The following is a 26426-nucleotide window of genomic DNA, read 5'->3' as shown; positions in this document are numbered from 1 at the left end:
TGTTTGCATTAGAAATTATATTTAATTTTGGCTTAAAGAGTCTAAACACAAAGATAGTGTGGGTGGCTTAGGATGTCACTGGAGAATGCAGATAAGCGTTTTTGCCCTGATGCTTTGGTTTCTGCTGTTGAAAGTTGTTAGAGGCAGAATACTGGGAGGGATGGATCCAGTACAACAGTGTGTTCTGGTGGGTGTCTGGTTTTATGCCTTTTTTTTTTTTTTTTTTTTTTTTAATAATTATTTAGTAAATGCCTGTTTTCTAGAAAGATTTGAAAATTGCTATTCCACATGGACCTAACTAATGTACATAGAAGGTACCAGTGGACTTAGCTGCTCAAATGTCAAAATGGCCTGCTGCTGAATGCTATTACATAGTTAATTTGTTTTAATTCCATTTTTATGTGCATGCTATCTAGGGATGTGATTTCATTATCAAACAGTATTGGTCCCTCTGGATGACTTTAGAAAGTAAGGATGCCCAGAGAAGCCCTTTGGAGACAACTACAGTTGTCAGTGCAATTCTTCTCCTGCTAGCTTTTTGGGAGAGATGAGTGTCACTGATCTTCAGTTTCCACGTTTTACCACCATTTGAGTGTGCGAGAAAAAGATGTCTCTTTCCTTTTCTTCCTTGCACTATGCTTCTATGTTTTTCATTTATTATGTGCTGTCTAATTATAGGTGAACCTGGTTAAAGTAGGCAATCTTTGTATGTGGACATCAGCCATGGTGTGTGGTGTTGGCTTTATTTTTAACTGCACCAGGAAAGAGATTTGAAAGGTGACTGCTTTTGTTTAGTGCTTCTAGGTTTATCTGTCATGTTGCAAATTGCACTTTCTGTAAATTTACTGTGCACTAAAATACTATTACCTGGTTGATTTAGTATGTGTAATTCCAGTTATAAAATTTAAGGTAATTTTTTTTTTTTCTAAGAGAAAAATAATTACTCATTTATCAGTATATTGATTAAAAAAGGATATCCTGCATCTCCTTAGTGGAACAGTTAAGGTATTTCAACACAGAAGAAAACCTCACAACCCAAACCTAATTCAACAAGCAAAGAGCATAACCCAGTTTTCCCATAAAAGCCTAGAAAAGTAGGGAAAATATTTTTGCTTCCCTTTTCCATCTCTAGCTTGTCTTTTGAACATCAGGCTAATAACTTCTTTCCATGTTCAAAATATTTCATTTGAATTCTGACAGTAATAACTGTGTTTTATTTGGCAGTCAGGGGCCCTGTAAGATGGACAGATAATGTGTTCATTCTCTGTCCAGTGGGACGAGAATACATTAACTGTCTAAAGTGATATGAAAAGAATTAGAGCTAGTTAAGTTGATTTTAGGGAAAATAAAAGCAGTATATTTATTTGCAGTTGTACATGGCAAGTTGTTGGCTAGATTGTCATTGGTAATTCCTTGGGGATGGTATAAATCGAACCAAAACAAACACAACTGTGTCTTTTTGTTAACATGGAGATCCACTTGTTCTGGAGATGCTGTCAGTTGAGATTCTTCCCTGTTTCCTGTATTGTGAGAGGTTTGAATTTTTTTCCATCCACGTTATGGGAGATTTAAACTGTAATGAAAAGTCTGCAGTGGAGTATAGCCTTTAACGGGGAAATACACTTTCTGGGACATCTGGTATAGAAAAACTGGCTGATTCAAGCCCAACATGGCGTGTAACAAATGGTAACTGCGTAGGCATCCTAAGCCTGCTTAGCGTACTGCTAACTCTGAGAAGCCTGACTTGGGGATAAGGAATAATTCATCCTGAGACTCCAGGAGTATCTGGCATATGTGCGGAGGCGTGTAGAGGCTCAAGCAGTTATGTTTCAAGGGATATGGCTACATCTTCATCGTGGGCACAGCACTGCAGCAGTAAGGGAGACATGTCCTTTTCAGCGCTTTCTGGGTTGTGGCAGGTTGGGAATGCGGTCTGTGTTTGTTTACACTATTTTTTCTTTTGTTTTCTTGCTGTCCAGTTGCAGAATGTCAGGCTATGTTCCTGATTTCTTGCCTGGTGGCAATGGTATGGGGAAAGGAATTGCTGCCCCTATATATGTTGCTTTTCTTCTTTGTTACTCTCAGAATGCCTGAATCTGTTCTCCACCTCAGTCATCTAATTAGTCTAATACTTTTGACTATAAGGCTTTAATGGAATATAGTCTGTGAGTGGGATTTCAAAGAGCTTGAAAAGATTCATATTTCAAAACAATGGAGTAAACGGGTCATTAATAATGGACAGACAGCTCTGGAATCCTGAATCTAAACAGCCACCCACTTTTGCCATCCCTTATGTCTCCCAAAGGCCTGTGGGGGCAGCTCTGCCCCAGTTAAGATAAGAAATTCTTTCCTGGTTGATTGTCAGAGCGTAACGGGGATGCTGAGTGGATTATTCACTGAGGAGGACAGAGTTATACTTGGTTGCATTACTAGGTTGTGTTTGAAATGACCTGCGAAAGAAAACTGGGCTGTGTTCCTTGTAAATGCCTGGGAGGGGCAGTTCCAGCCAAGGGTAGCATGGGGCTCAGTGGCTAAAAATCAAATCATCAGTTTACTCTCTGCTTGGGGACAATTTCAGGGAAACAGGGGCAAGCAACCCCTTGTTATTTTTCAGCTTTTGTCTAGACTGCATATCATTCCTGAGGCTTAGTACTTCTGTGGATCACACTAGGACCTGCAGGCACTCAATGATTGCAGTCATGTGTCATGTATGTGGTTTTCAGAATTATGAGTACTTTTAACAGGAATTTTTCCTAACTTGCTTTCAGTGTTTTAATTAAAATGATGCTGTAGCTTTCCACATAGTCCTCTGTGTGACACTAATAAACACTTGACTGATTGCCTGTGTGACTAATGCAGCTGGACACTTGTCAAGATGATCTAAGATCTTTTTGTGTATACAAGAGTAAAGACATCTGACCATCCAAATTTTTGTTGTTAGCCTATTCATTTTTTACTTGAGTGCAGTCAACTCTCATTAGATTGCTGAGTCAAAGATGTGAAAATGGCCTGTAGTGTTATTTTGATGCAGTTTGAACTACTGCTTCAAAAGAAAAATTGGATTATAGAACGCATGGTGTGTTATGAGCACTTCATAACTTTTTGTTTCTTGCTTTTTTCAGATTAGCTTTAAAACATTAGCCTTGATCTGGAAAAAAATTGGTGGACACTGTATTTGTAGCAATGTCAGTCTCATAAATTACATTTTTGTAACCTTTTAGTCAATTGTTCCTTGATTTTGACCACATGGTTAAGATGATGCATAGCATGTAATGTTACTGTAGCTGTTCCTCTTTGAACATATGTTCTCTAGTTTAATGTTGTAAATGATATTTGATAGCGATTCTCATATTTGTTAACATCTAATGGTTTAATAATTGGAAGTACAAGTCTGGTGGATTTTTACAGTGTTCTATCTTTTTATCTCCTCTCCATTTCTGAAATACTTCTGCGGTCGAGTTACGCAGATGGGTATTTATGTTGCCTAATTTAGGCATCGATCTTTGCTAAAGTTAAGCTAGTGTCTTCACATCTATACATCTAGTGGAAGATAGCTACACCCTTGAGAACCGTTTGGTATCGTGCACGCTGAATTCCTTGCCGGTATGCAGACTGGCTTCTCTCAAAACAAGAATCTAAGATTGATGCCTGAAATTAAGCAACACTTCTCCAGGAAAAATATATTACTGAATGATGAAGTTCAGTCAACTTTTTAATAGTTTAATCTTAAGGTCAATTTGCAAAGTTGAGTCTGCTGCATGACAGGATCTAAACGGAATGAGCATAGCGTGTAGAAGACTGGTGCACAGGGTGTAGGAAGTACGTCTGGCTGTTGAATAGGTGCCAAGCAATTTAGTACTTGGTGCTCCTTGCTGGCTAGCTGTTCTGCTAACAGCCTTGCAAAATCTCAGACTTTGGGGTATCAGAAAAGCGTCTTGTAGAATATCTGTGAAATGCTACTTTAGGTTTAGCTGGCATGGACAACTGGGTTCTGGCAGAAGTGATTGATATGTCTTGGTGAAGCAGTATAGCTTGAATATAGTCACAACTTGTATCTTTAAAGCATATGAAACCTAGTTTCTAACCACCAGTATTGGTACTTACTGCAGGTAAATGACTTAACACAGACAGTAAAATCTTATGCATAGTCTGACCAAACAGTTACCTGGTAGGCTCTGTGCTGCCCACTGGCTCCATATTGCATAGTCCTCCAGGAGAGTTGCCCCATGCTGAATTTGACTGGTTGTGGTGGAGGGAGCTGCAGTTCTGAATTTGTAACCAACCAATTCTCATGTTTTGGTGAGCAGAGCAGACAGATGATAAACTGATCTGAAATCTTTCCTCTCTGATTTGGTCACTGGTCTTAAATTATTTTATTACCAAAGGGGCAGAAAATGAGGAATGATCCAAGCTTTCCAAAGGCAGTCATATAGGGATTAGAAGAAAGAAGAAGTGGAAGCATCTCTTCAGATTCTACCCACCAAGTGCATTTTGTCAAATTGTACTCTACAGGTAAATAGTACAAAAGGAATTAAGAGCACTGTATTCTCTATCAGCTCAGTTTGAGCTGTTTCTACCTGACATACTTGCATGTGAGATATATTAGACTTGTAATGAATCAATTAAAAATGCAAAAACCTTTCTTAGTTTCATGCTCTAAAGTAAAAAAAAAAGAGGGTGGACTGTGTGTTTCTGATGAGAATTAATTACAGCTTCAGTGCCTTAGTTGAGTGATTCCTTCCCCCTCTTTTTTGCCTCACCTTTTTCAATTATAAAATACATGGGAAGCTTATACTGAAGTGTTTTACTTGTGCTGTTTTTATTTAAAGATTTTATTAAAAAAAGAAAATCGGAGGTCTGGGCAAGTCTGGTAAATTAATTTTTTAATGGATTCTCATAGTTCTGTAGGCAACATTTTTTGGGCTCTTCTTTATGACTGTATTTCTAGGATCAAAGTGAACACATGGAAAGGCAAGTCTGCAGTTAAATATCCTTAATTATTTGGTGTGTCTCAATATAGTTTTATTTCACAGAATTTAGAAAGTGATGGAAATAGTGCTGGAATTGTATCTAAGCATGAAAGCTCAAATTCAGAGCTTTCTCCCAGGAAATGTTTCCTGGAAGGTAAATGGAAAAGGACTTATGTTTTAAGTGGAATTTCTAAGGCTTGGCAAAGTGTGAATTAGATTCCAATATACTTCCAATGTAATATTTAGAGCAGCCTATATTGAACTGTTTATTGCTTTTGCTCACAGGCCTCAAAAGTTATTTTTGCTTTGTTTCAGAGGTGACTGATCCAAGCTGTTTTGTGCTTTCGAAAGAAGAGCATGCTTTGCATTTCTTCACCCACTGTTCCGTGTGGTTTTCCACTTCCGTGCAATCAACTAAGGGAGACAGCCTCATTCTCATACAAAATATAAGTGTCCTTCTGGCCTGGCCGTGTCCCATGGTCCCAGGACCTGTTTCAGGAAGCATCAAGCCTATGTTGCAGCAAGGTGTGCTGTGCCAGGACATGCACTGTATTCTTGCTCAGAAGAGCAGTGGAAAACACTGAATTGAGTTACTAAAATCACTTGTCCTCTTGAGCACCTAGTGCTTCAGCTTTGAAGTGATTCATACCATGGCCACAATTTCTTCTCCAAGTTATGAGTAGCTTCACCTGCTGCTCCCTGACTGCAGGGATTTGAATACTCAAGGAAGTCCTTTTACTTGGCCTTGAGTTTTAGGGATGGCAGTGGAGTGGGACCAGCCCATAAATAGCCCCAGGTGGAGCTTGTGGGAAGGTAGTATTGAAAAACTAAAGTGATGGTGCTCAGTTGTTTTCTCAGAGGATACTTCACATACCAAAACCTTTGCTGAAATCTGCCTGGGTATCTTCAGTATACAATTTGCTAAATTAGAACTGAAGGAATATAGCTGATAACAGACCCAAAATAAACTCATAAACTAAACTGCCTTCATGTGAGACAACAAATGAAAAATGAACAGAAATGTATATGAAGATTGCAGCTTTCTGAGAGTGGTGAGGGGGGAATAGCCGCAGTAGCTTTTTGCGGGGATAGAATTAATTGGCCTCAGAAGAGACAACTGTCATGCCTGTTCCTCAGCACAAGTCATTCCCTATAATTTAGCTATAAATTACTGACTGCTAAATCCCACCATGGAGGAGGAGGCCTGCTTCGTACGTGCTGGCTCTGAGATATATCTCTGTTATCTTCTCTGTGATGGTAGCATGTGTGAACTTGAATCATGTGCTTTAATTCCAGCACTGTAGCTGCTGTATGGTACTTCTGAGCTGGTCCTGGAACTCTCCACTTCTGCATCCCATGGCCATGAGGCTTCCCCTTGCTTTGGCATCGTCTGTGCTGCTACCTCCTGCCCCCGCCTTGGAGCCCCTCATTACCTTTTAATGCTGTCAGTGTACAAGCTTCCAGAGAGCCAAGTTTGTTACCCGTCCATTGACTGGTGCATGGAGCCAGGATACATCTATGTTTTGTATGAATACCTACACTCTCCTTATGTAAATGCATGTGTGCTTATTTTTCACTTATCTGAGCAGTGTTGAGGATGCAGTCCTGGCATCTGAGGTCATAAAATATCCATAATGAACAGTGCTAAGATGTCAGCCCTGAATTACAAATGCCATGTGTGATACATCTTTTTTAATCATGTACCAGTACAGTGTAACTTCTTTTTCCCCCCTCTGGATTTTTTTTTTTTTTTTGGTGGTGTGCTGGGGGTTTTTTTGGGTTTTTTTTTTGTCTTTTCCTTCTATCTCCCCATTACATGTGAATGCGAAGGGATGGCTTACACAGGCCAGGCAGTATTTGCCTTCCTGACAATGTTATTTATCTTGTCCAGGGGCCAAAACCATCCTCAAAAATACTGACTGCCACCCTCACTTACTTTCCCCACCTCAGAAATACCTGTACCTAAACATCAGAAGTAGGGTGGTTAGTGGGAATACGAAGAAGTGAGTCTGGCTTTGGAGCACAGTAAGATGGTGCTCTGGTTGGTTATGCTTTTTTCTCAAGCTTTAGCAGAATTTCTGCTTTCTTGAGCTTAATATTAGGTATCTGTCTGTGAAGGAGTTTGGCCTTTTAAACTTTTTTCCATTCTCTGCATGTGGAATTTTAATTTTTGTTGTCGAGGTTTGTTCTGAAAGGCAGCTGTGTGGTTAGCAGTGAGCGTGGGCAGGCTGGGTTGGGGAACCATGCAGCCCCTCAGCTCTCCCTGTTGGTTTATCTTTGCTCGCTGCTGCTTTCTCTGCCGGGCTAAAAGAGCATTTGCTCTGGCAGGTAGCAGGAACTGATTTTTTTCCTGCAGGATTTCTGAGGAAATTTAGTAAGACACCAGTTTGGGCTGAGCCAAGCCATGCAATGCCACTAGCTGGGGCAAACACTCGTGTGTGTCCTGGTACAAGCACCACAGCGTGAGAGACTTACACTGCTTGTGTGCATTTTTAGGCAGAAGCACAACTCCACCTCTGAAGACTAATCTCCTTTTCTTCTTTTCTGCATTAGTTATTCTGGAATTATGTATAAAATGGAACTATTACATATTTGAAACCTGAGGATTTATGACTTGGAGTTTTAAGGGACTTAGCATAGCATTTGAACCTCAAATACACTTGGTAAACTAGCAGCATTTGAAATTTTAATTTATATCGGCTTAAGGACAAAATGTTCTATCAGTAATCTGTAAATTGCATTATCTACAACTCAAAACACTAAAAAGCTTCCTCTTCAGCTGTGTGCCACTTCTCATAAAGAATTTCATAATGTGGTAAGGAGGTACATTGCTTAGTCCTCTGATAACATCATACAGTAGCAGGAAAATGCTTTCAAATGTGTGTGTGTGTGTGTGTGTGTATGTGTTCAAAGTCACATCTAAGCAAGATATATTTTAGTACCCTGTAGTGGTTTCTGTTTTAATGGAAGATGTTAGAGCCATTCTGCATGTCTGAGACTTGGGTCACTTTTAATGAGCCCAATCTTTACACCTGCCAACACAACAGTCTTTGGCATTTGGGGCAGCAATAAGAATGTGTGAGGAAATGACAGTTCATTCCCTCAAATTATTTTAGTATTTTGAGATTGTATATACACACACACACACACCTAGAGCATATCTAGAGCTAGTTAGCTGGTTAGTTTTACAGGGAATGATGTATATAATTTTACTAGTGAATGGAAGTGTCCCAGTATATACAGAAAGGTGAATCTCAAATTATTAGAGCTGTCAGTGATGGCTAGAAGAAGAAAAAAAGTGGGGAAAAAAATACCTATCTTTCGCTGCCCACCCTCCTCACTGAATGTGTAGTCTGTACCTCTGGAGCGTAACTGGGAGCCAGCAAGCAGTAGATAGCAGTGGTGCTGCCCATGCTCCACTGCCTGCGTGCGCTGCCAGAGGGGAGGATGAGGCTGGTTCCATAAGCTGCCAATTTGTAAACTGGTAGTGCTGGAGTTTCATGATGAGGAGGCTTCCCCTCCCTTTCCCTTGCTTCTGGCAGCCAACTGTTCTGCTATTATTCTTGCTCATCTGCTCCATCAGACATGTGCACGTCCTGCGTGTCGCCTCTCTCCCACTCTGGCACTGTGCGCTTTGCATTTTTACACTATATCCCACTTTGCTCTGTCTTCTCCCTAGGATGTTTGAGGTTCCCATCTCAAGAATTCCTGCCAAGTTCTGATCCCAGCATCTGTTCCCAGCGTTATCCAGATGCTGTGATTTTGGAGCCTCTAAAGACAAGACTTTTCTGATTCTGTGTTTCTCTGAAACCCAAATAACCTGAAGCACAGATATGATTGCTGAAGTGTTAATCTAGTTGATAAACTATAGTAAAGTTGTTCTGGAAATGACACTTTTGACCGTAAGAGTTTTTGTAATTGTTGGTGTGTGCTGAATGTAAATTAATCCATTCTGCCTGGGATGAAGTTACTTTTGTGTAGCTGTGGCTAGATGGAGCTGTCAGAATGTGTAAGGCTGTTTGATTTATGTGCAAAGCCTACACACATTATACTTTCCTGGTATGTGCTATTCATTTTACCTACTTATGGGGTTCAATGTTGATGCCCTTTTACTGTTCTAGCATAGGTGATTCAATGTTCGGTAATTATTTTGGAAAGTAGAGAAATCATTTGGGATAGAACAATTAGGCAGAGAGACTGTGAAATAAGGTTTCCTTTCAGTGAGGGGCAAGATTATCTTAAAGCAAGGACGTTTGAAAAAGTAATGAATGCATAAATGTTTCTGATTAAATGTGTATATTTTTTTATTTGTGTAGGCAGAGTTGTTTTAATAAGTGAATGGTCTCCAGTGAGGCAGGTAATTTGAAAGGGGTCTTGCACATCAGAAAAGGTGACCCCTAATGAAAAATGTAAAGCCTATTCTCTTTAGAAGCTATGCTTTCTCTCATTTTCAGTCCCTGCCTTTTAATATTAATTACTAGGATGTTTTAATTAAAAACAGATCTTGGAGGTATTATCTGCTTCCTCTGTTTAGTCCTTTTAAATGTTAATCACTTTTGACAGCATAATTTACCCAGCTACCTGTGTTAGCCTTGCGCAGTGCATCTGTGTTGTATGGTGCTGAACGACAAATTGCACCCAAAAAAGGTTTTCCAAAAGTTCATACAATTGCAAAGATTAATTCTGTCAGGAGGAATACAAAGAAAGAAGAATTAAGAAGACAGTGAGTCAGAAAAGTTATTTCAAGATGGCTGGATTTTCCTAAGAAGTGATTCTTATGCTAGAGGTAACCAGACCAAATTAATTTCTGTTTCTGCTAGAAGACATTTAGAGAGGAGTGGAAGGTAAGAGGTGTGATTAGAAGTAGCCTTGGAGTCTATGGACAGTTTCCATCAAGCAGGATTGTGAAGTGTACAGAGAAGAACATTTAAAAAGAGAGGGAAAAAAAATAAAATCTTAACTGTCCCCTTAAAAATACCTAAACAACCTTACCCCCATAGTTGCCCTAATACTTTCCATGGTATTACTGTTATCCTCTCTTGCCTTCCCACTGTCCAACACCAGCTATTTTCCCCTTCTTTCCAGAGCTGGCCATGCTTGTCCTTCGCCAGGCAAAGCAAAGCAAGCTTCCTCAAGCTGCCTTCAGCTGTGGCTGTGGTGATGTTTTGCTTTAAATATTTTTAAGCTGGTAATATTTTAAAGCAAAATAGTATTTTTTTAAATCAGCAAATTAGCAGAGAATCACCAGATCTTACTCAAATGGAAGTTAACTTAATGAAATATCTAACTATGCCAAAAGTACAACAGCAGAGGAAGTGCTCCTTTAATTTGCTTTGATTGTATTTTCCTGCATAATTTACCAAGAAATGGAATTCATCAACAAAGCCCTCCTAAACATGTGCTGATTTTCAGGGACTTAGGTAGCCATGCCTCTCCTGGCTATTGAAAAAGAAAAGCAACTTTCTTTGAGCTGGGCTCTCAGAGACTTCCATTCTTTGTATTTTTAAGGGTGTTTGAAAGAGAATGTTGGGTTTGGAAAGATTTGGGGTTTTTTTTGAATACGTAGTAGTAAAGATTAAATGAATCAGAACACCATTAGTTCAGTGAGTACTACTCAGAAAAATGTATTTGTAGGTTTAAAATAAATAATCCTTTGCTGCACAAGTCAAGCAGTTTGTTTTGTGTGATGTTTCTGAATGGAGCCTTTTGGTAATCATATTACACACATGCTTTAACCTTGTGCAAAATTTAATGAAAAATAGAGTTACTACAGAATATAGTGTTTTGCCAGCTCAACAAAAGATGTTAAGTTCTGCATATTTTTGCATAATAAAGATGAGTGTTGACAGTGTAATGATCCATTTGGCACAGATAAAATCATGAATGATTTTAATAACCTTACAACAATATTTGAATTCACTATGAAATATAATATAGACACTTCAAATAGAGACAGGCCTGCTGCCCTGGCATGGCTTGCCAGCTACTTATAACCATAATTTTTCTACGAGAGAAAAGAGGAGAAACAAAGACGAGCCCAGAGGAGATGGGGGGGAATTGAGGCATCTACAGGATGGAAGGGATCTGTTTCAAAGTTTTCAGTGCAGTCTTTGTCCACTGGTTAAAGCTGATGGGTTTTGGCAATCCTTGTATCTCCTTCCCTAGGCTGGGTGACATTTATAGTATGTGTTGAAAAATGCATTCATGGATATGGGGTGAGTCAAGGTAAAATCTAAGATAGTGTGTTCCCAAGTTGGGTGGCTTGAAATGATTGTGCCTATGAATGTAATTTCCCTTTTGAATGCTTATTTTTTTAGGATTCATCTAGCTGATGTAGGTGCATTCGTCCCATTTTCCACAGTCATTTAGAGAATTAATTTTCAAAATGAGTTCTGAAAATGAGGCTGGAGCCTTCGAAGCTTTCATACTAAATGATTTAGGAGTATAATTCCATCAAAAGTCCCTATTTATTTTCATGTCTCTGGTTATAATGCTTGATTGCAGCATCCCTACGTAAAGAAAGAGCGCTGTAAGGTGGTGGAGGCTTTGCACCGAGTAGTCAAGAATCATGGACTACTGATGCAAGCTATCATTACAGTAACATCAGAGATCTGCTTTGCTACCCATTCCTGCCTTTCCTGGAAACAAAAGCATTTGACTTCCAGTGAACATGTTTTGAAGATGAATGTGATGGTATTAACCACTCTAGTTCCTTCTGAGGTCCTCCCTCCTTGCTTTTTACTTCTTGCTGCATTTTTTTCCTGTTTGTGTTTGTCTTCATAAGCATTTAGAGGTCAGGTCTGAAAAGTTGCCAAGCAGCTTTTAAAAGCAGAATTTTCAAAAATATCTTGACATTTGGTTTGTAATGATTTTATGGGGAGAAAATAAATGAGATGCCATACTACAACCTTATCTGCCAAATTATTGTTGTAAATGTGGCTCTAGATCATTCTGAAAATGATTTTGGTATTGGGAGCCTAGGTTTTAGTGAAAGTCCCTGGGGCTAAGTTGCTGTGTTGTTTAACATGGTGTTTTGTGGGAAATAAACACAGGCCCTATCTCCTCCTAGCAGATTACAGTGTATGGCAGGTGGATAACCATTGGATGTGGATAAACCAGGCTGTTTTATCTTCATACAGAGATCAGTATAACCCTCTTTGTTGTAGAAAACCTAAAGGTGTTTAGGAAGAACTGTTAGTATGGCTGTTTTGGAATCCTCTCCCTTTCTGGATTATCACACGTTATCTAATGGATGTCTTTTCCTTAAGACCAGAGCTCCTTATCTGGCATAAGTTCATGAACAATTTTGGTGAGTCAAGTCCCCTGTGCCTGGGGCCTGCCACAGGGAGGGGACAACCTCCATTGATCTCCCAGTACATGTCCTTTGACATCAGCCTGGTGCTGTTGGACCTCTGCCTTTTATTCTTTGTTTTGTAAGGATAGTCCTAATGAACTGTAAATTAAGCCGCATTGTTTTCACTAGTGTTACATTTGAAAATAATATAAAATGTTAGTCAAGAGGGAACAATCAGTCGTTTGCATTTAAGATTTTTTTAAAACCTTATTTAAAGAAGGGGAGGCATGAATTATTGCCTAATGTGCTGATTATTTTTGTCATTATGCACCAAATGAAGAATATTGTTATTGTTATTTTAAAATGCCAGAGGTAAATGTCTCTTTCTTTGACATTTTTAAATACTAGATAATGAAGTTAGTTAAAAAAAAAAAACCCAAAACCCTATCTTGTTGTTTTTAAGATCTCTGATAAGTTTCTTGAGTGAAAAAAAGAAAGCGCTATAGCAAAGGCAAAAGGTACACAGAGTTTTACCATTTGAACAGACCTTGACGTTGATTTAAAATAAGCCTAATTTAATAGGTATTGTATTGCACACCGAAGATAATTTAGGCTAATGTCAAGGACAAGTGTTATCTATTCCTTTGTTGTAGTGAGGTATTGAAATAATGAGTGGAACAGAAGGGAATCAGAAAATGTTTGAAGTTTTTCATCTGTGTCTCTAGATGGGTATTTTTAATCACATTCTTCTGGCTTTTGCATGCAAATTATGCTGAACAGCACACACTATACAAAATGAAGAGCTGTATTTTACAAAATCTATTTTCCTGAAGTTTAATAACCTTACAAAAACTGGCTTGTGCTTTAACTAACTAGGTATCTTTTTGTACCTCAGCTGAAATTCAAATCTTAGGTTTTAAATACTGCTGTTTTGATCCTTTAACAGAGGAATGGAGAGCCTGGTCTTTTTGGAGGTTTCTGAAACCATTTTCTTCTTGCTGCTCGAGGCCTGCAGCTCCCAGTGACAGATGAGGCAACTGTTAAGATTTAATACATTTTTATTTCAGCAATATATCTTTCTGTGTGACACCAGCCCCTCTAATAACCCAGTGTCTGGATTACTTACTGCGTAGCGTCACTACTTAACTGCTGACCTCTGTGGCACGAATAAAATACCGAACTCCTGTATGGTCCATGCTGTTGACTTGGAAATCTGCTGACCTTTAGAGTAATCCCATACCCACGAGCTCAGCTGCATGGAGAACAATCGGTATCTTTTTTGAGCCTTGTCCTTTGAGAAAAGGAGGCAGACTTTTATAGAGCACTCTAAAAAATGTAAAATTGCTTCCCAAGTAGCATTAACAACATTGTCCTCAGTATGGTTCACATATACTCATTTGTGCTGAGGGATCAAAATTGGGAGAAGATTAAATTGGATTATTCACATGCTCAAATGTGTCCCATCTACTTTCCAAGCATAGCACTTTCTCTTCCAATACTATGCTTTCTTTATGCACGTCTTACAGCCAGCGTAGATACATTTTTTTCCTTTTCAAAATGAGCTAAGGAGATACCATGGAAAATCGTATATTGTAGTAATTTTTGCAGAGTATGTCCTTAGCCTTGAACAAGAGGGCTGTTTTTACAAAGGGATTTTGGAAGAAATCTTTTCTGTATAAATTGAGGATTTAAGGAAATAACAGGGTAGCATTATATTATATGCTTTCAAAGAAAGAGCTGGTGAAGAAATAACCCATTACAAAAATCCCATGACAAAAAAAACCTATGATTGAAAAGCTTTCTAATTCAGGACAGAAATATTTGCCTCAGCTATTCTCACAGCCCAGATGAGCACGAAATTAAACAATTTTAGTACCTGCAGTGTGGAGGGACTGTAGCAGTTGAGGAAAACATATTTCTAAGTGTAAAATCTTCATTTTTGCTGAGAAGCATCAAAGAAAAAGTTTAAAAGACAAAGTCTTTCTTTATTCCTGCACTCTCATTTTAGCAGTAGTTTTGTGTTTAGCTGCAAGCTCTGGAATCTCTTATCCCCTTTCCTTGATCAAGCCATTTTTGCACTGAAATGCATCAGCAGTGTTTCTGCATTTTGGGTTTTACACAGCTGCCCCTATTGTCCTAGAGACCAGAGTGCAGCAATGGTGCTGCCCACTCTTTAACCATGGCTTAGCTTAGCAGCTGCAGGTACCAGTGCTGATTAATGCATTCAGTCATTATCTCCACTGAGAAGGCTGGCATGACTAGCTAATTCATACTGCTTGTGAAGCCTTCCTTGGCTTAATTAAAGTTAACAGCAGAAATGCAGCATTCGGAAGTGTGAATTAACATTACGAACTGGAGCTTCTATGTTTTCCTGGCCTAGCTGAGTATGCCCTACCAAAAAGAAATCCATCTACTGACATCCGTGTCCTTCTACCCATGTCTGTCAGCTTCATGAAATGTTGACTGCTTATACTTTTCTTTCTGCCAGCAATGCCTTCTGGCTTTGTTGGACAGGACTGATGGGTTGTCTCTCTGCAGGAGATGACAAATGTAGACGTTTTCTTTGGCCGTGGAAGTTATCTGGTTGTTAGCTGGTGATGAAGTCCAAGATCCAGCTCTGGTGTTGGACTTGCTGTGTCCATGCAGTTAGTTTGGCCAGGTGAGCATGTCAGAATGGCTTTGCAGGATAATCAGTTTGTGCATGCTTGGTACATACTTGTGTCTGTCAGGCTGCACACGTGGGCTAGTGGCTTGAGTCTCACTCAGTACGTTATGCAGCAGCAGTATGTCTGGTAGATTTAAAGTCTGAGGTCATGAAAAAAACAAATCCAGCCAGCCTGATAGGAAGCTCAGTGGCAGCTACCTCTAATAGACCTCGTAATACTTTTAGCACTGCTTAGTTATTGTCTTATTTCTTGGTCTAAACTTTAGCCTGACTTAACCCATAGTGATCAGGTTGACAGCAATCCAGACAGAGTATAAACAAATTGCTTTCCAGGCTGCCATAGTCATGCTTGCTTTTAGTCTGCTGCTCAGCAATAAAGAGGAGAAGGGAGGAAAAAATATTGCAAATATATGTAAAATTAAATTAATATTTTTAAAATATTTTAAAATTTGGTGTATATTTCAAATATATTTAATAGGAACTTACAAGATAATACCTAAAACTGTATTTAAACCCTACTGGAAGAAGATTAGATTGCAATTTACTATTGATTCTAGAATTTCTAGAAGAGATGAATAATGAAAAGCAAAGTTTTAATAAAACGCTTGTACATTTGCTTCAGAATTGTTTCTTAGATTTAAAGGATCATGAAAGCAGAAGGATTTTAAACTACCTGCAAAACTAAAGTGTTCTTTGAATCAATAGATAAGTCCTGATCTCACAAATACGATTTTACTTGGTGTGTTATGTTGAGCTTTGAACGTTAAAGATGTTTATTTAGTCAGCAAGATGTTTATTTAGTCAGCAGATTTGAGAATGACTTTCAGTAAGACTTATGATCTGTTTTCCAGCAGTAGTTATTTTAAATCATGGGGCTTTGAAGGGGTGGGTTATGTGCAGCAAAGGCAAATGCAGAGTCTTCTGTATGGGCTGGAATAACCCCGCACAGCAGTATGGGCTAGGGGCACACTGCCTGGGTAGGCACAGAACAACCCGATGAGCATGAGTGAGCAGTGTGCTCTTGTGATGAAGATGAACAGATCCATCCTGGGCTATATGAGCAAGCCTGTAACCAGCAGATTGACAGAAGTGAGTATTTCTCTCTGCTTCCCTAGTATTTTGGCCTCCTCAGTACAAACAAGACATTAACATGATGGCCCATCCACATGCCACCAGAGCAAGCTAGGGGGCTGGAAAACATCACAGGTAATAGGAGGCTTTCAGGGGTGGGGCTGTATGGCCGTGCAGTTGTGTAAGGCATAGCATTCTTGATATAGCTGCTCTCTGTCAGATGTGGCAAAGATGGAGCTAGACTTTTCTCTGAGGTGCACGGGAGTAGTTTGAGGAACAGCAGACATAAACTGCAACAAGGGAAGTTTCAACATGCTGTAGGGAAAAAAAAAATCTTAAATCCAAGAGTGGCCACTGAGAGAGATTTCCTAGAAAGGTTGTGGAGTATCTGTCGTTGGGGTTCTTCAAAATGCAACTAAATGTGGCCCTGAGCATCCTTCTCTCACTGACTCTGGTCTGGACAAGATGATCTCCTGAGGTCACTTACAGTTCAGGTTATTCTATGATTCTATACGAGCTTACACCTGTGTATAATGCAAAAAAAAAAAAAAAAAAAAAAAAATTAAAATCTAATGCAAAGTGTTAATTTGATAGTAGAATGTGACCCTAAAAGTGTCATTCTTATTTTCTAAAACCAATGAACTAGTAAAGTTCAAGAATATTAGTTGGTTGGCTTCCTTCTAGCTACATTACTGTGAAAAATTGTTATAAAAAGCTAGTTCTGTCTTCATAGAATTATAGAATAGTTAGGATTGTAAATGGCCTTAAGATCATCTGTTTCCAACCCCTCTGCCATGGGCAGGGACACCTCATGCTAGACCATGTTGCCCAAGGCTCTGTCCGACCTGGCCTTGAACACTGCCAAGGATGGAGCATTCACAACCCATTCCAGTGCCTCACCAACCTCACAGTAAATAATTTCTTCCTTATGTCTTACCTGAACTTCCCCTGTTTAAGCTTGAACCTGTTACCCCTTGTCCTATCACTACAGTCCCTGATGAATAGTCCCTCCCCAGCATCCCTATAGGCCCCCTTCAGATACTGAAAGGCTGCTATGAGGTCTCCATGCAGCCTTCTCCAGGCTGAACAGCCCCAACTTTCTCAGCCTATCTTCATACGGGAGGTGCTCCAGTCCCCTGATCATCCTCGTGGCCCTTCTCTGGACTTGTTCCAAGAGTTCCATGTCCTTTTTATGTTGAGGACACCAGAACTGCACACAATACTCTAGGTGAGATCTCACGAGAGCAGAGTAGAGGGGCAGGATCACCTTTGACCTGCTGGTCACGCTCCTTTTGATGCAGCCCAGGATACGGTTGGCTTTCTGGGCTGCGAGCGCACACTGAAGCCGGCTCATGTTCAGTTTTCTTATCAACCAACACCCCCAGGTCCTTCTCTGCAGGGCTGCTCTGAATCTCTTCTCTGCCCAGTCTGTAGCTGTGTCTGGGATTGTCCCGACCTAGGTGTAGGACCTTGCACTTCTCATTGTTGAACTTCATGAGGTTGTTCATGGCTGAAGCTGATGAATTAGGACAGGTAAAGATTTTATTGAAATTATACAGGTTTGTTGTTTGTGTCAGTTTGTCTATTGAAACTTTGTTTGCCCTTTTCCTGCTTTTAAAATGTTGGGTAATCTGTAAGTCTGTTGAAGCGGACATTCAGGTTAAACATATAGCACAGAATGCCTCTTAGATGCTATTTTTGCTAATTGATCTTTTTTAAATGTCTGCGGGTAGTAGTGCATTATTTGTGAAGATGTCCATTTCTTTCTGTATTTTCTCTTACCAGTTCATTGAAACAGTAGTTATATTTAAATGGGTTTTTAATGAGCCATACAGAAAAGTGAGCTCAAGGAATAATGAGAATTTGGGTCTGCCATGGGGCTATTAAAGTCAGTTCAGTCATCAGAAATCCTACAAATTGCTTTCATATTTAGTTTCTTTCATATCTAAATAATTATTGGCTATTCCCTTGAAAATTAATTTCCTGAATTTATGTATTTTTTCTCTCTTATACTCATCTGTTCATTCATAAGCAACTTGTATTTCAGGATGTTTTGGAGTCTGAGGTACCAGTAGCTGAAATTTGATTTACTGCTGGGCATTACTAAACAAGTGCTCTTTAACTCTGCATTGTAACACGGACTGAGTAATGTACAGACTGATTTTTGCCAACCCTGAATTACTATACCCCAAGTTACTATAGAAATATGCTTATATTCTCTTGCAGTCTACTTCAGTTGTGCTCCTTGCAATGGAATTGTATAGTCAGTTTTGTTGTCACCGTGTGGGTTCACTGTACAGCCTTGCTTACAATTGAAAAAGGTTTGTTCTGAGGAAAGGAGGTCAGTGATGGTTGTGTTTAAATTTTCTGCCAGCCTCCTCCATAATCTTTTTCCAGATACTTGCTGCACACATCTGAGAGTGTATGGCAGTGCTCTGAGTGATTAAAATCTCTCACATCAGCAGATCAGGTGGTTGTCAAAAAGTGTGTGCAGAGACCCATACACTGGGACTGCAGGACACAGCTGGGCTTAACGCTCTGGCACCAGGTTTTAAGGGAAATGCTGGAACTAGCTATTTTAGGTGGAGATGTATTGATATGGCTAGTTTAGATTTTAGAATCTCATTTGGACCATTACAGTCTCTCCCTTCAAGGACCAAAGTTTCATGTGAAAAAGTTATCCAGTTCAGTTATTAAGTATAAACTGAGAACAACTATTGTCACTGTGGGTGCCTCACCTGTAGCGGGTATTGAGCTGCTTCAGCACTGACAGCTGGCTCAGAAGGGCTGTGATGTGATGACAGACGGCACAGGGGTAGCTTAGTGTAGTGAGGAGAAGCAACATGAAGGATGATCAAATTTGCATCAGTCATGCTGCTCCACTTCCCCCCCTCCAATTCCCACACATCAAACAAAAGGTTTGAGTTTGGAAGTCTGCATATAGTCATTGAATTGGTGTTAGTGCTGGTCTTGTGTATGAAAGGTAGTTCTGTACATGAATGGCCATACTGCAGGAGAAGCTGTGGAGCATAAATGCCAGAAGACCACAGCATCTGTGAAAGGGAAGATTGCATCTGTAAATTGTGGTATGGGTCAGGAGGGAAAGTGCATGGTTCAGCCAAGGGAATAAAGATACTTCTGGTTGCTTCACAGATCAACTGCCAAGCAGTTGGTCAATGAACAGTGAAACAATTTTGGAATGTCTTTCTTTGAAAGTATCTTAATGAGTGTCCTTCTGGGGAGAAGAAATCAGATATTTTAAATGGCTCCTAATCATTTTAAAAGATAAGGGATTTCAGTTTGAGTCTGTGTTAAAAAGTGTGCACTTGGATTGCAGAGAAATGAAGGATCTTCAAATCCTGTTTTTCACATCCTGTGGTCACTTGCTGTTTTTCTAGCAGGAGAGTGGAGCTATACTCCTAACTGATGTTAAAACAAGATAGAAATATTTACTGGTGCCTACACGTGAGTCAGTGTCCGATTAATCAATTAATATTGTGAAAGAATTAACAAAATTTGGACTTACACTCTAGGAATAGACAAAATTCAAGTCATCTTTTTGACACCCTTATTTGTCATAGTGGGGCAAAAATACAGCAAAAGTTTCTAGCCTCATGAGTTTCTGTGGGGTGGAGGATTTCTGGTCTTGTGCTGGAGAGGGATGACCTAACTGCATGATTTGATAGGATTGAATTGTTTTATGTGGTTTTAGTACTTAATGAAAATGTAAATAACCATTACCGGTGCGAATATTTTTTTAATCTGGTTAATTAACATCCAGATACTTAATCTAGTCTATTAATTAAGACTGCATATGTGTTTACTAATGTTTAATTACTTTTAAATAGACAGAAATTGTAATAATTAATGTTGGAATGCAGACTGCTGTGTCAATATTAAAATAAATCAGTCTTCTTGCTTTTTATTTTTATGAGTAAATATAACCTGGTTAGTATGATATGTTGAATCCCAGACAGAGTTATAGAGAAGTTCATCCTAGTAGCACTTTCAGCTACTTTCAGCTTTTCTTAGAAAGAACTAACTGTTTGAGTGTAATTAATTCCATACATGATGTTGTGGAAAGTCAAGTCAGATGCGCTACAGAGGGCTGAATTTAGTGACCTGCTGGAATGCCTTTCTCCTATCCCAAAGCCAAAAGTGTCTCATCAAAACATTATTTCGATATCTCAGGTGTAGAATAATTTCTTGGAAACCTGTTTGCTTGATGAAACCAGTATATTTAGCGGAAAGAATTAAATTATGTTGCTCCCCCTTCTTTTTCTGTTTGCTTTAGAAAGTCTTTACCAGTCAAAAAGAGAAGAGCATCAAGTTAGTTGCTGTTTTTTAAACTATACTATATATATATATTCTTTTAGTCTTTGGAGAATGATGGTAGCAATAAAAAAAACCCTGACTCTTAAAATATACTGAAAAGTACTTTTTCTCACTTGGAGTATTGTTGAGGTTTACTGCAGTTCTTTGTATTTTCTTTAAAAATTGCTGTTCGTCAAACACTTAATGTTGGTTTTGTTGCTTTTGAAACAAATCATACCTTTTGTTGATAATTTATATAAGATTGCTTATGTTGCTCTGGAGTTTAATAAGTAGGAGTATTTTAGTTTATGGATATTGACCTTTCAAAGACTTGCTCTAATTCCATTGCTGAAATGGGATGAACCTTTCCATAATTTATGATCTAAGCAAAGGTGCCATGTTTATATTTGAAAGTGCTGCTGAATATTTGAAATTTCATTTTTTCTTTTTTTTTCATTGTATGCTTATATAGTGTAAGCATACAATGGGGACCAAATTCTTAGTTGGTCAAAGTGATGATTCTTCCTATGCCAGCTTACGTGAGTGCAGGATATGGACCTATATTGAAACCTCCTCTCCGTTGCTTTTGCAGTATTATAATTAGAAATGTAAATATGCCAGTCTAAATGAAGCTTATCATTTATTATTTTTGCTTTGAGAAGACAGTGGTTTGTTGCTACTTGATTTTATTTCCCATTTCCAAATTTGTAGTTCAGTGATTGAAAAATGCCAGCAGTGTGTCCTATTACGCTGTTACAGTGATTAAAACTGCTGTAACCTATTTAACCTCATTATCATGTCTTTGATGCATTCAAGTTCAGGCCCCATGGAACAGGGGTGTGGACAGATCTTATTATTCTAACGACTATTATTATCTATTAATTATTATTATTGATATTATATTTGATCTTTGGCTGTGGGGTTGTCTTTTTTAAAAAACCCAACTAATTCAAACAAGACAAATGGCTTCACTTTTCAGTGAATTTTGGTAGAAGATCTTTTAAAGAGCTAGTACTGACCTAATAATGAACAGCTAGGCTATTTTCTTCTTTCTTTATGCATTGTTATGGTTTGTTCAGCACTTCCACTGATCTCTTCCATATAATAGTGGATGGTGTGGTGAGTTTCTTGGGTCACTGCAGGTGTTGAAATCTAAAACTGAAGGACAGAGTACAGGAGGCACAGCTCGTGTCAGGTATTGGAAGTAATTATAGAGTGATTCTGGAAAGGAGAATGCAGTTCCTTGCATTTGAAAGCTGGCAATGTACATAGTTGTGGTAATTACAGTAATTTTTTTTTTTTTTTAATAAAAAATCAACATGGAAGCACTTTCCCTACAGTAAAGATGTTGCTACTAGGAAAGATAGTAATCTATGTGTTCTACTCTCCTTGTAAATCTGATATTTAGAGCCTAGCAAAATACCATAGGTTTACCATTGACTTTAAGGCTGATAAAACCTGGTCTAGTAATCTGTGTTCCATGATTTGCCAAATGAGAAACATGACTTTGGCCTGTAAACGTGACTGGCATCTCACTGACAGGCCATTTGTTTCCCTGGCATAAAGCAGTGTTTATTGGTGTGTATTCTTGCTGCAAAGGATTCTTTGTAGGTCCACTTGTGTGACTTCTTTTTAAGTAGCTGTAAGGTATCTCTTCAGGTATTATTTGTTTTATTTCTTGTTCCTGCAAAAATGGTAGTCAGGGCGTGATTTCTGGGCCTCCAGAGGTACAAAAGTGTGTATTTCTTTTCCTCAAAGAATTTCCCTTGGTTAATATAAAATGTGTTGTAGAAAGCAAAAATAAATGCTGAATATCAGAATACAGTAGACTATGTTTTGGCTGCCCTTATTTCCTGTGAGCTCATCATCCACAGTGTGGCATACCAGGCTCTGGAAATCAAGATCCAACATTGTTTATTCACATAAAGTCTTCCTGTCGTGAGTAACTCCTGGCTTATTGTGAAGAATGAGCATACCTTTGTCATGCTGTTTTACAGTGAACTTCCCAACCTGCATTCCTAATGCTAATTAGATTTGGAGAAAACTAACATAGCTTGTGTTTCTTCACATGTATGCAAAAATGTTGCAACTTGGTATGCTTTTTAATAGAACTGAAGCCTTTTGAAGGTTTAGTGCTGTCAAAACGGCGAATACCTGTGGAAATATATATATAAAAGATCAAAAGCTAAGCTTGAAATAAGAAACATTCAGTTTTAGATGTTCTGAAGTTCTATGTTGTAGACTGTCTGGAATGGTCAAAAAGCTGGAGGCAACTTACAGTAGAAAATACATATATAGAGATTTATATGCATGTACCTTTTTGCATATATATAATATATATAAAATACTTGCAGCAGCATGCATGAAGTAATATTTTTCAGTCAGCATCAAAGGAACAGAATCTAATTTGGGGATTTATCTTGAAATGTGCCATGCAAAGGAGAAAAAAAAATTGATGTTTCATGCCTAGAATTCTTAAATACATCATTTGTATTTGGTTCTAATACTTTACACATCTTCGCTTGTGGATTGATTTCTCTTCAGTTGCTGGAGATTGGTAATTAGCTTGTTATAAAACAGTAAAAGTGTTATGAGTAAAGTGTTTCTTTGGAGAAATATCCTTCAATTTTTTGTAAGCATTGGTATTTCACAATGTGTTAGAAAATTAAATTTCCAATACTCCTGAGCTACTGACATTTTAGATGTCACTTCTCTTGTGTGTACAGATTTCTCAAGCATAAGGTAATGAATTGTATGTTAAAACATGTTCTAGCTGTCTGCAACTGCAGCTTGATTTTCCCTTTGCTCCCTACCTTTGATATATCACTGAAGAGTGCATGGACATTTTGCCCATTACTGATTCATTATTTCTGTTTTGTGCATGCCAGAGCCTAAATTTGCATTAGGTATGGAATTACTGGCAGAAATTTGCTACTCTCTGCAGTTTCAGAACTACTGATTAAAAAAAGTTAATGCCTGAAAATACTTTCAAAAGCTGAATTCCCAAATTGTTTCCACTTGGGCTTACAGTTGCAGTTTTAATTTTTTTTTTGCCAGTGTTTGTGTAGGTTAGATTTGAGTAAAGGGACTAATACAAAAATCTGCAGGGTGAGATGATGTCAAATTCACTTAAAGAAAAAGAAAAGAGAAAATGGCGTCTCTGGTTCCTTGAGATCATCAAAGCTTTAATTGTTGTTATAACAAAATAAACAATTTGCAGAGATCAGTGTAGGTTTAAGTTGATTTGCTGCATTTGCCCTACCAATTTGGACAGAAGAATGTAATGTTTTCTTGGAAATGTCTTTCAGACATTACATTATAGATTAATTTATGGACTGCAGAATGCTGTTATCCATAAAACTTTTTTACCCATCTTGAAAATTAAGTTCTAAAATGAAATGTATATAAGAGATGGCCATTTCTAGGAGGTCACCAACGATAAATTGGGATAAATTATTTTTCAAATAAAACATTCATTTACAGCGGAAAAAGAATTGCTCAGATTTACCGAAAAACACTGATGTTTTTCCTGTTTCACTTGCACTGGTGAACACAGATTTAGTAAATCCTTATTAAATTGGTGACTTGGCCAAGTTTCAAGTTGGGCTTGGGTTCTTAGGCTTATCTTGGAGAATTTGACTGCAAACAAATACAGAAGTATCTCCATAAATTTGATGAAAGAAATTTTGCAAGGAAAGCCCACAATTAAATCATATTAACAAGTAATTGATTGGTATTTAGCAGATTCCTAGATGATTACTTGCAGTGATTATAACACTTTTGGGTGGCTTTGTATTTTGTCTGTAGCTTTCAGTGTATATTAAAATGATTTCTTGTATATTTTTATTCTATAATAATTTGGTTTTGCTCATGATTGGGTTTTGTAGTAATGATTCACATAGAAGTATCAAATCACAAGTGATAAATCCAGTGCACAGATATCATTTGGCACTCAGTTTTTTGCATTTCTGGGTAAGATCAAGTTGTTTGCTGGGGAAGGTGTGACCCTTCTTTTCCTGACCTGGTGCCATTCATTCTGTGGCTTGCAGTGATGGGTTTTGTCTTCCATTAGAGCTGTCAACCCTTTGCACTATCCAATTAATGGCTGCCTTTCCTTGGGCTGATGATGTTGTGATCTAGGCATTGATCTGCATCTCTGTTGATAGACATTTCTTGGTCATTGGAGGGAAGAAATGATGAAATGCTCACCTAAAACTGGACTTTGTTGCTGAAAGCTTTTTTTTTTAACAGTAGATTTAATTGTCGTTTGCAGCTCGTGGCTGTATTTGATGAGCAAGATCCACATCATGGAGGTGACGGCACCAGCGCCAGCTCCACAGGCACCCAAAGCCCAGAGATCTTTGGCAGCGAGCTTGGCTCCAACGCAGCATCAGCCTTTCAGCCTTACCAAGCAACAAGTGAAATTGAAGTCACCCCTTCAGTCCTTCGTGCAAGTAAGTAAATGTTCTTAACATCTTGACGTGTTTCATGCTAACTTCTGAGGATGCCAAGTGCTGTTACGCATTAATACTGCTGGGGAAATTATTCATTATCTATCCTGATTGAATGCTGATCAGTTGAGAAACTACGTAAATACTTGTTGCATGCAAGTAAACAAACCTTTCTGGTTTAATAAATTATTTATAAACGGCTTTAGAAGCAATAAAGTCCTTCTGTGCTGTCAGTTTAAAATTGTCCTCACCCTGAAAATCACAGCAAAATTTCCAAATGTAGTTGTTGCACAGTGTAATTCTCAGTTTTCCAGTTTTCCTACATTTAACGAAGAAAAGGATAAAAAGAAACTAAAGATAGAAGCACTTTCTACTGAACCTGTCAATGTTGCTAGGTTATGCTTGTCACCTTTCTATAAAAACACCTGCTGATATTGCATTTACTGTGTTGCAAATGTACACTTCTTAAAAAAACAGAAACCATAATCAGGAACATCCCTTTGTTTATTTCAACATGAGGAACATTTGTTGCAAAGCCATGAAGCAGAAGTTACATATCACATTTCTTGCTCAGGCAGGATCTTTGAATGTTTCAGCTTATTGAGAAGATAAATCATGCCACTGAATTTACTGTGTAATTTCCATTGTTGTTAAAAATACCATGCAAACAAGACAATGTTGGATAAAGCATTGTTTCCTCGTATGTGTAGTGTCTATCATTTCACTCAGTGAACTTCTGAAGTAGTGACTCCACTCCAGAAAATTCATAGCAGAAGTTAGTAAGTCAGTTCTTTGATATTCTACAGATACAGTTTTTAAAACAACTATTTGTAATTATCGAGATTAATTTTCTGTAGGTGTACTTTTAATGGGTAAAATCTGTGTTTAAGTAATCAAGTGTATTTCAAATGGAAAAGTTACCACTCTCTTTAAAGTTTGAGGGGTTTTTATACCAGAGTGTTTTCTGTAAAATTAAAGGAGCAACATTTAACAATTACCTTATGTTTAGTTGAACATGTGTCTTTTCAAGCTATAATTATGCTTAATTACAACACAGAACTAAATTAGGGAATGGATTAATGGCAGGATAAATAAGTATCCTGGCATTTCAGGACCCTTCCATTTGACTGTCACTAGGGTATGCCACTGCTAAGTGCATGTCTCATTTCTATGCATAAGCCAAAAAGCAGTCTTCCAGGGTTCTCAGCTCGGGGGGCTGGTGGTGGTGGTGTTAGAGGAGGTAAATACATACACATTTTCTCCTTAATGTGATTGTCTGGTGTATTATACATTACATTGGTGTTAGTGCATCAACATCATATAGCGCAGATAAAATTCAGTGATATACTAAGCAGCTCACTTATCTTTGGTGTCATTCTGGAAAATACACGGAATACTGAGCTAGTTCAGTGGTAGCTAAAATGGCCAAAAAGTGCTTTGAGGCCCTACAATACAAAGGTCTATAGAAATGCAGAAGACTTTTAAAACTGTTGGTAAGAATTATAGCTCTTTGAGCACTCTTTATAAAAGCGTGCTATAATAAAATGGTGAAAATTTGTCATAAATAATGTTATCACAAATCAGAGATGTTCTTTTATCTAGCGAATTCCTTTTTTTCCTTGTTTTTAATGCTGACAATTAGATATATTTTGTTTTTAAAT

At 38.3% G+C, this 26426-nt stretch overlaps 1 protein-coding gene across 15 annotated transcripts in view; it reads left to right on the top strand.

Annotated features, from left to right (window-relative positions):
• PARD3 (par-3 family cell polarity regulator) overlaps positions 1–26426 on the top strand; it is a 458414-nt gene that overhangs the window by 125392 nt on the left and 306596 nt on the right. For all 15 annotated transcript variants that reach the window (XM_065666724.1, XM_065666723.1, XM_065666722.1 and 12 more), the window contains exon 3: positions 24588–24768. In XM_065666724.1, coding sequence (XP_065522796.1) covers positions 24588–24768 — 181 coding nt within the window. The remainder of the gene's footprint in view (positions 1–24587; positions 24769–26426) is intronic.

Source organism: Lathamus discolor, chromosome 2 (assembly GCF_037157495.1).
Source record: "Lathamus discolor isolate bLatDis1 chromosome 2, bLatDis1.hap1, whole genome shotgun sequence".
Lineage (NCBI taxonomy): Eukaryota > Metazoa > Chordata > Aves > Psittaciformes > Psittacidae > Lathamus > Lathamus discolor.
This window is presented reverse-complemented; position numbering and strand designations above follow the sequence as displayed.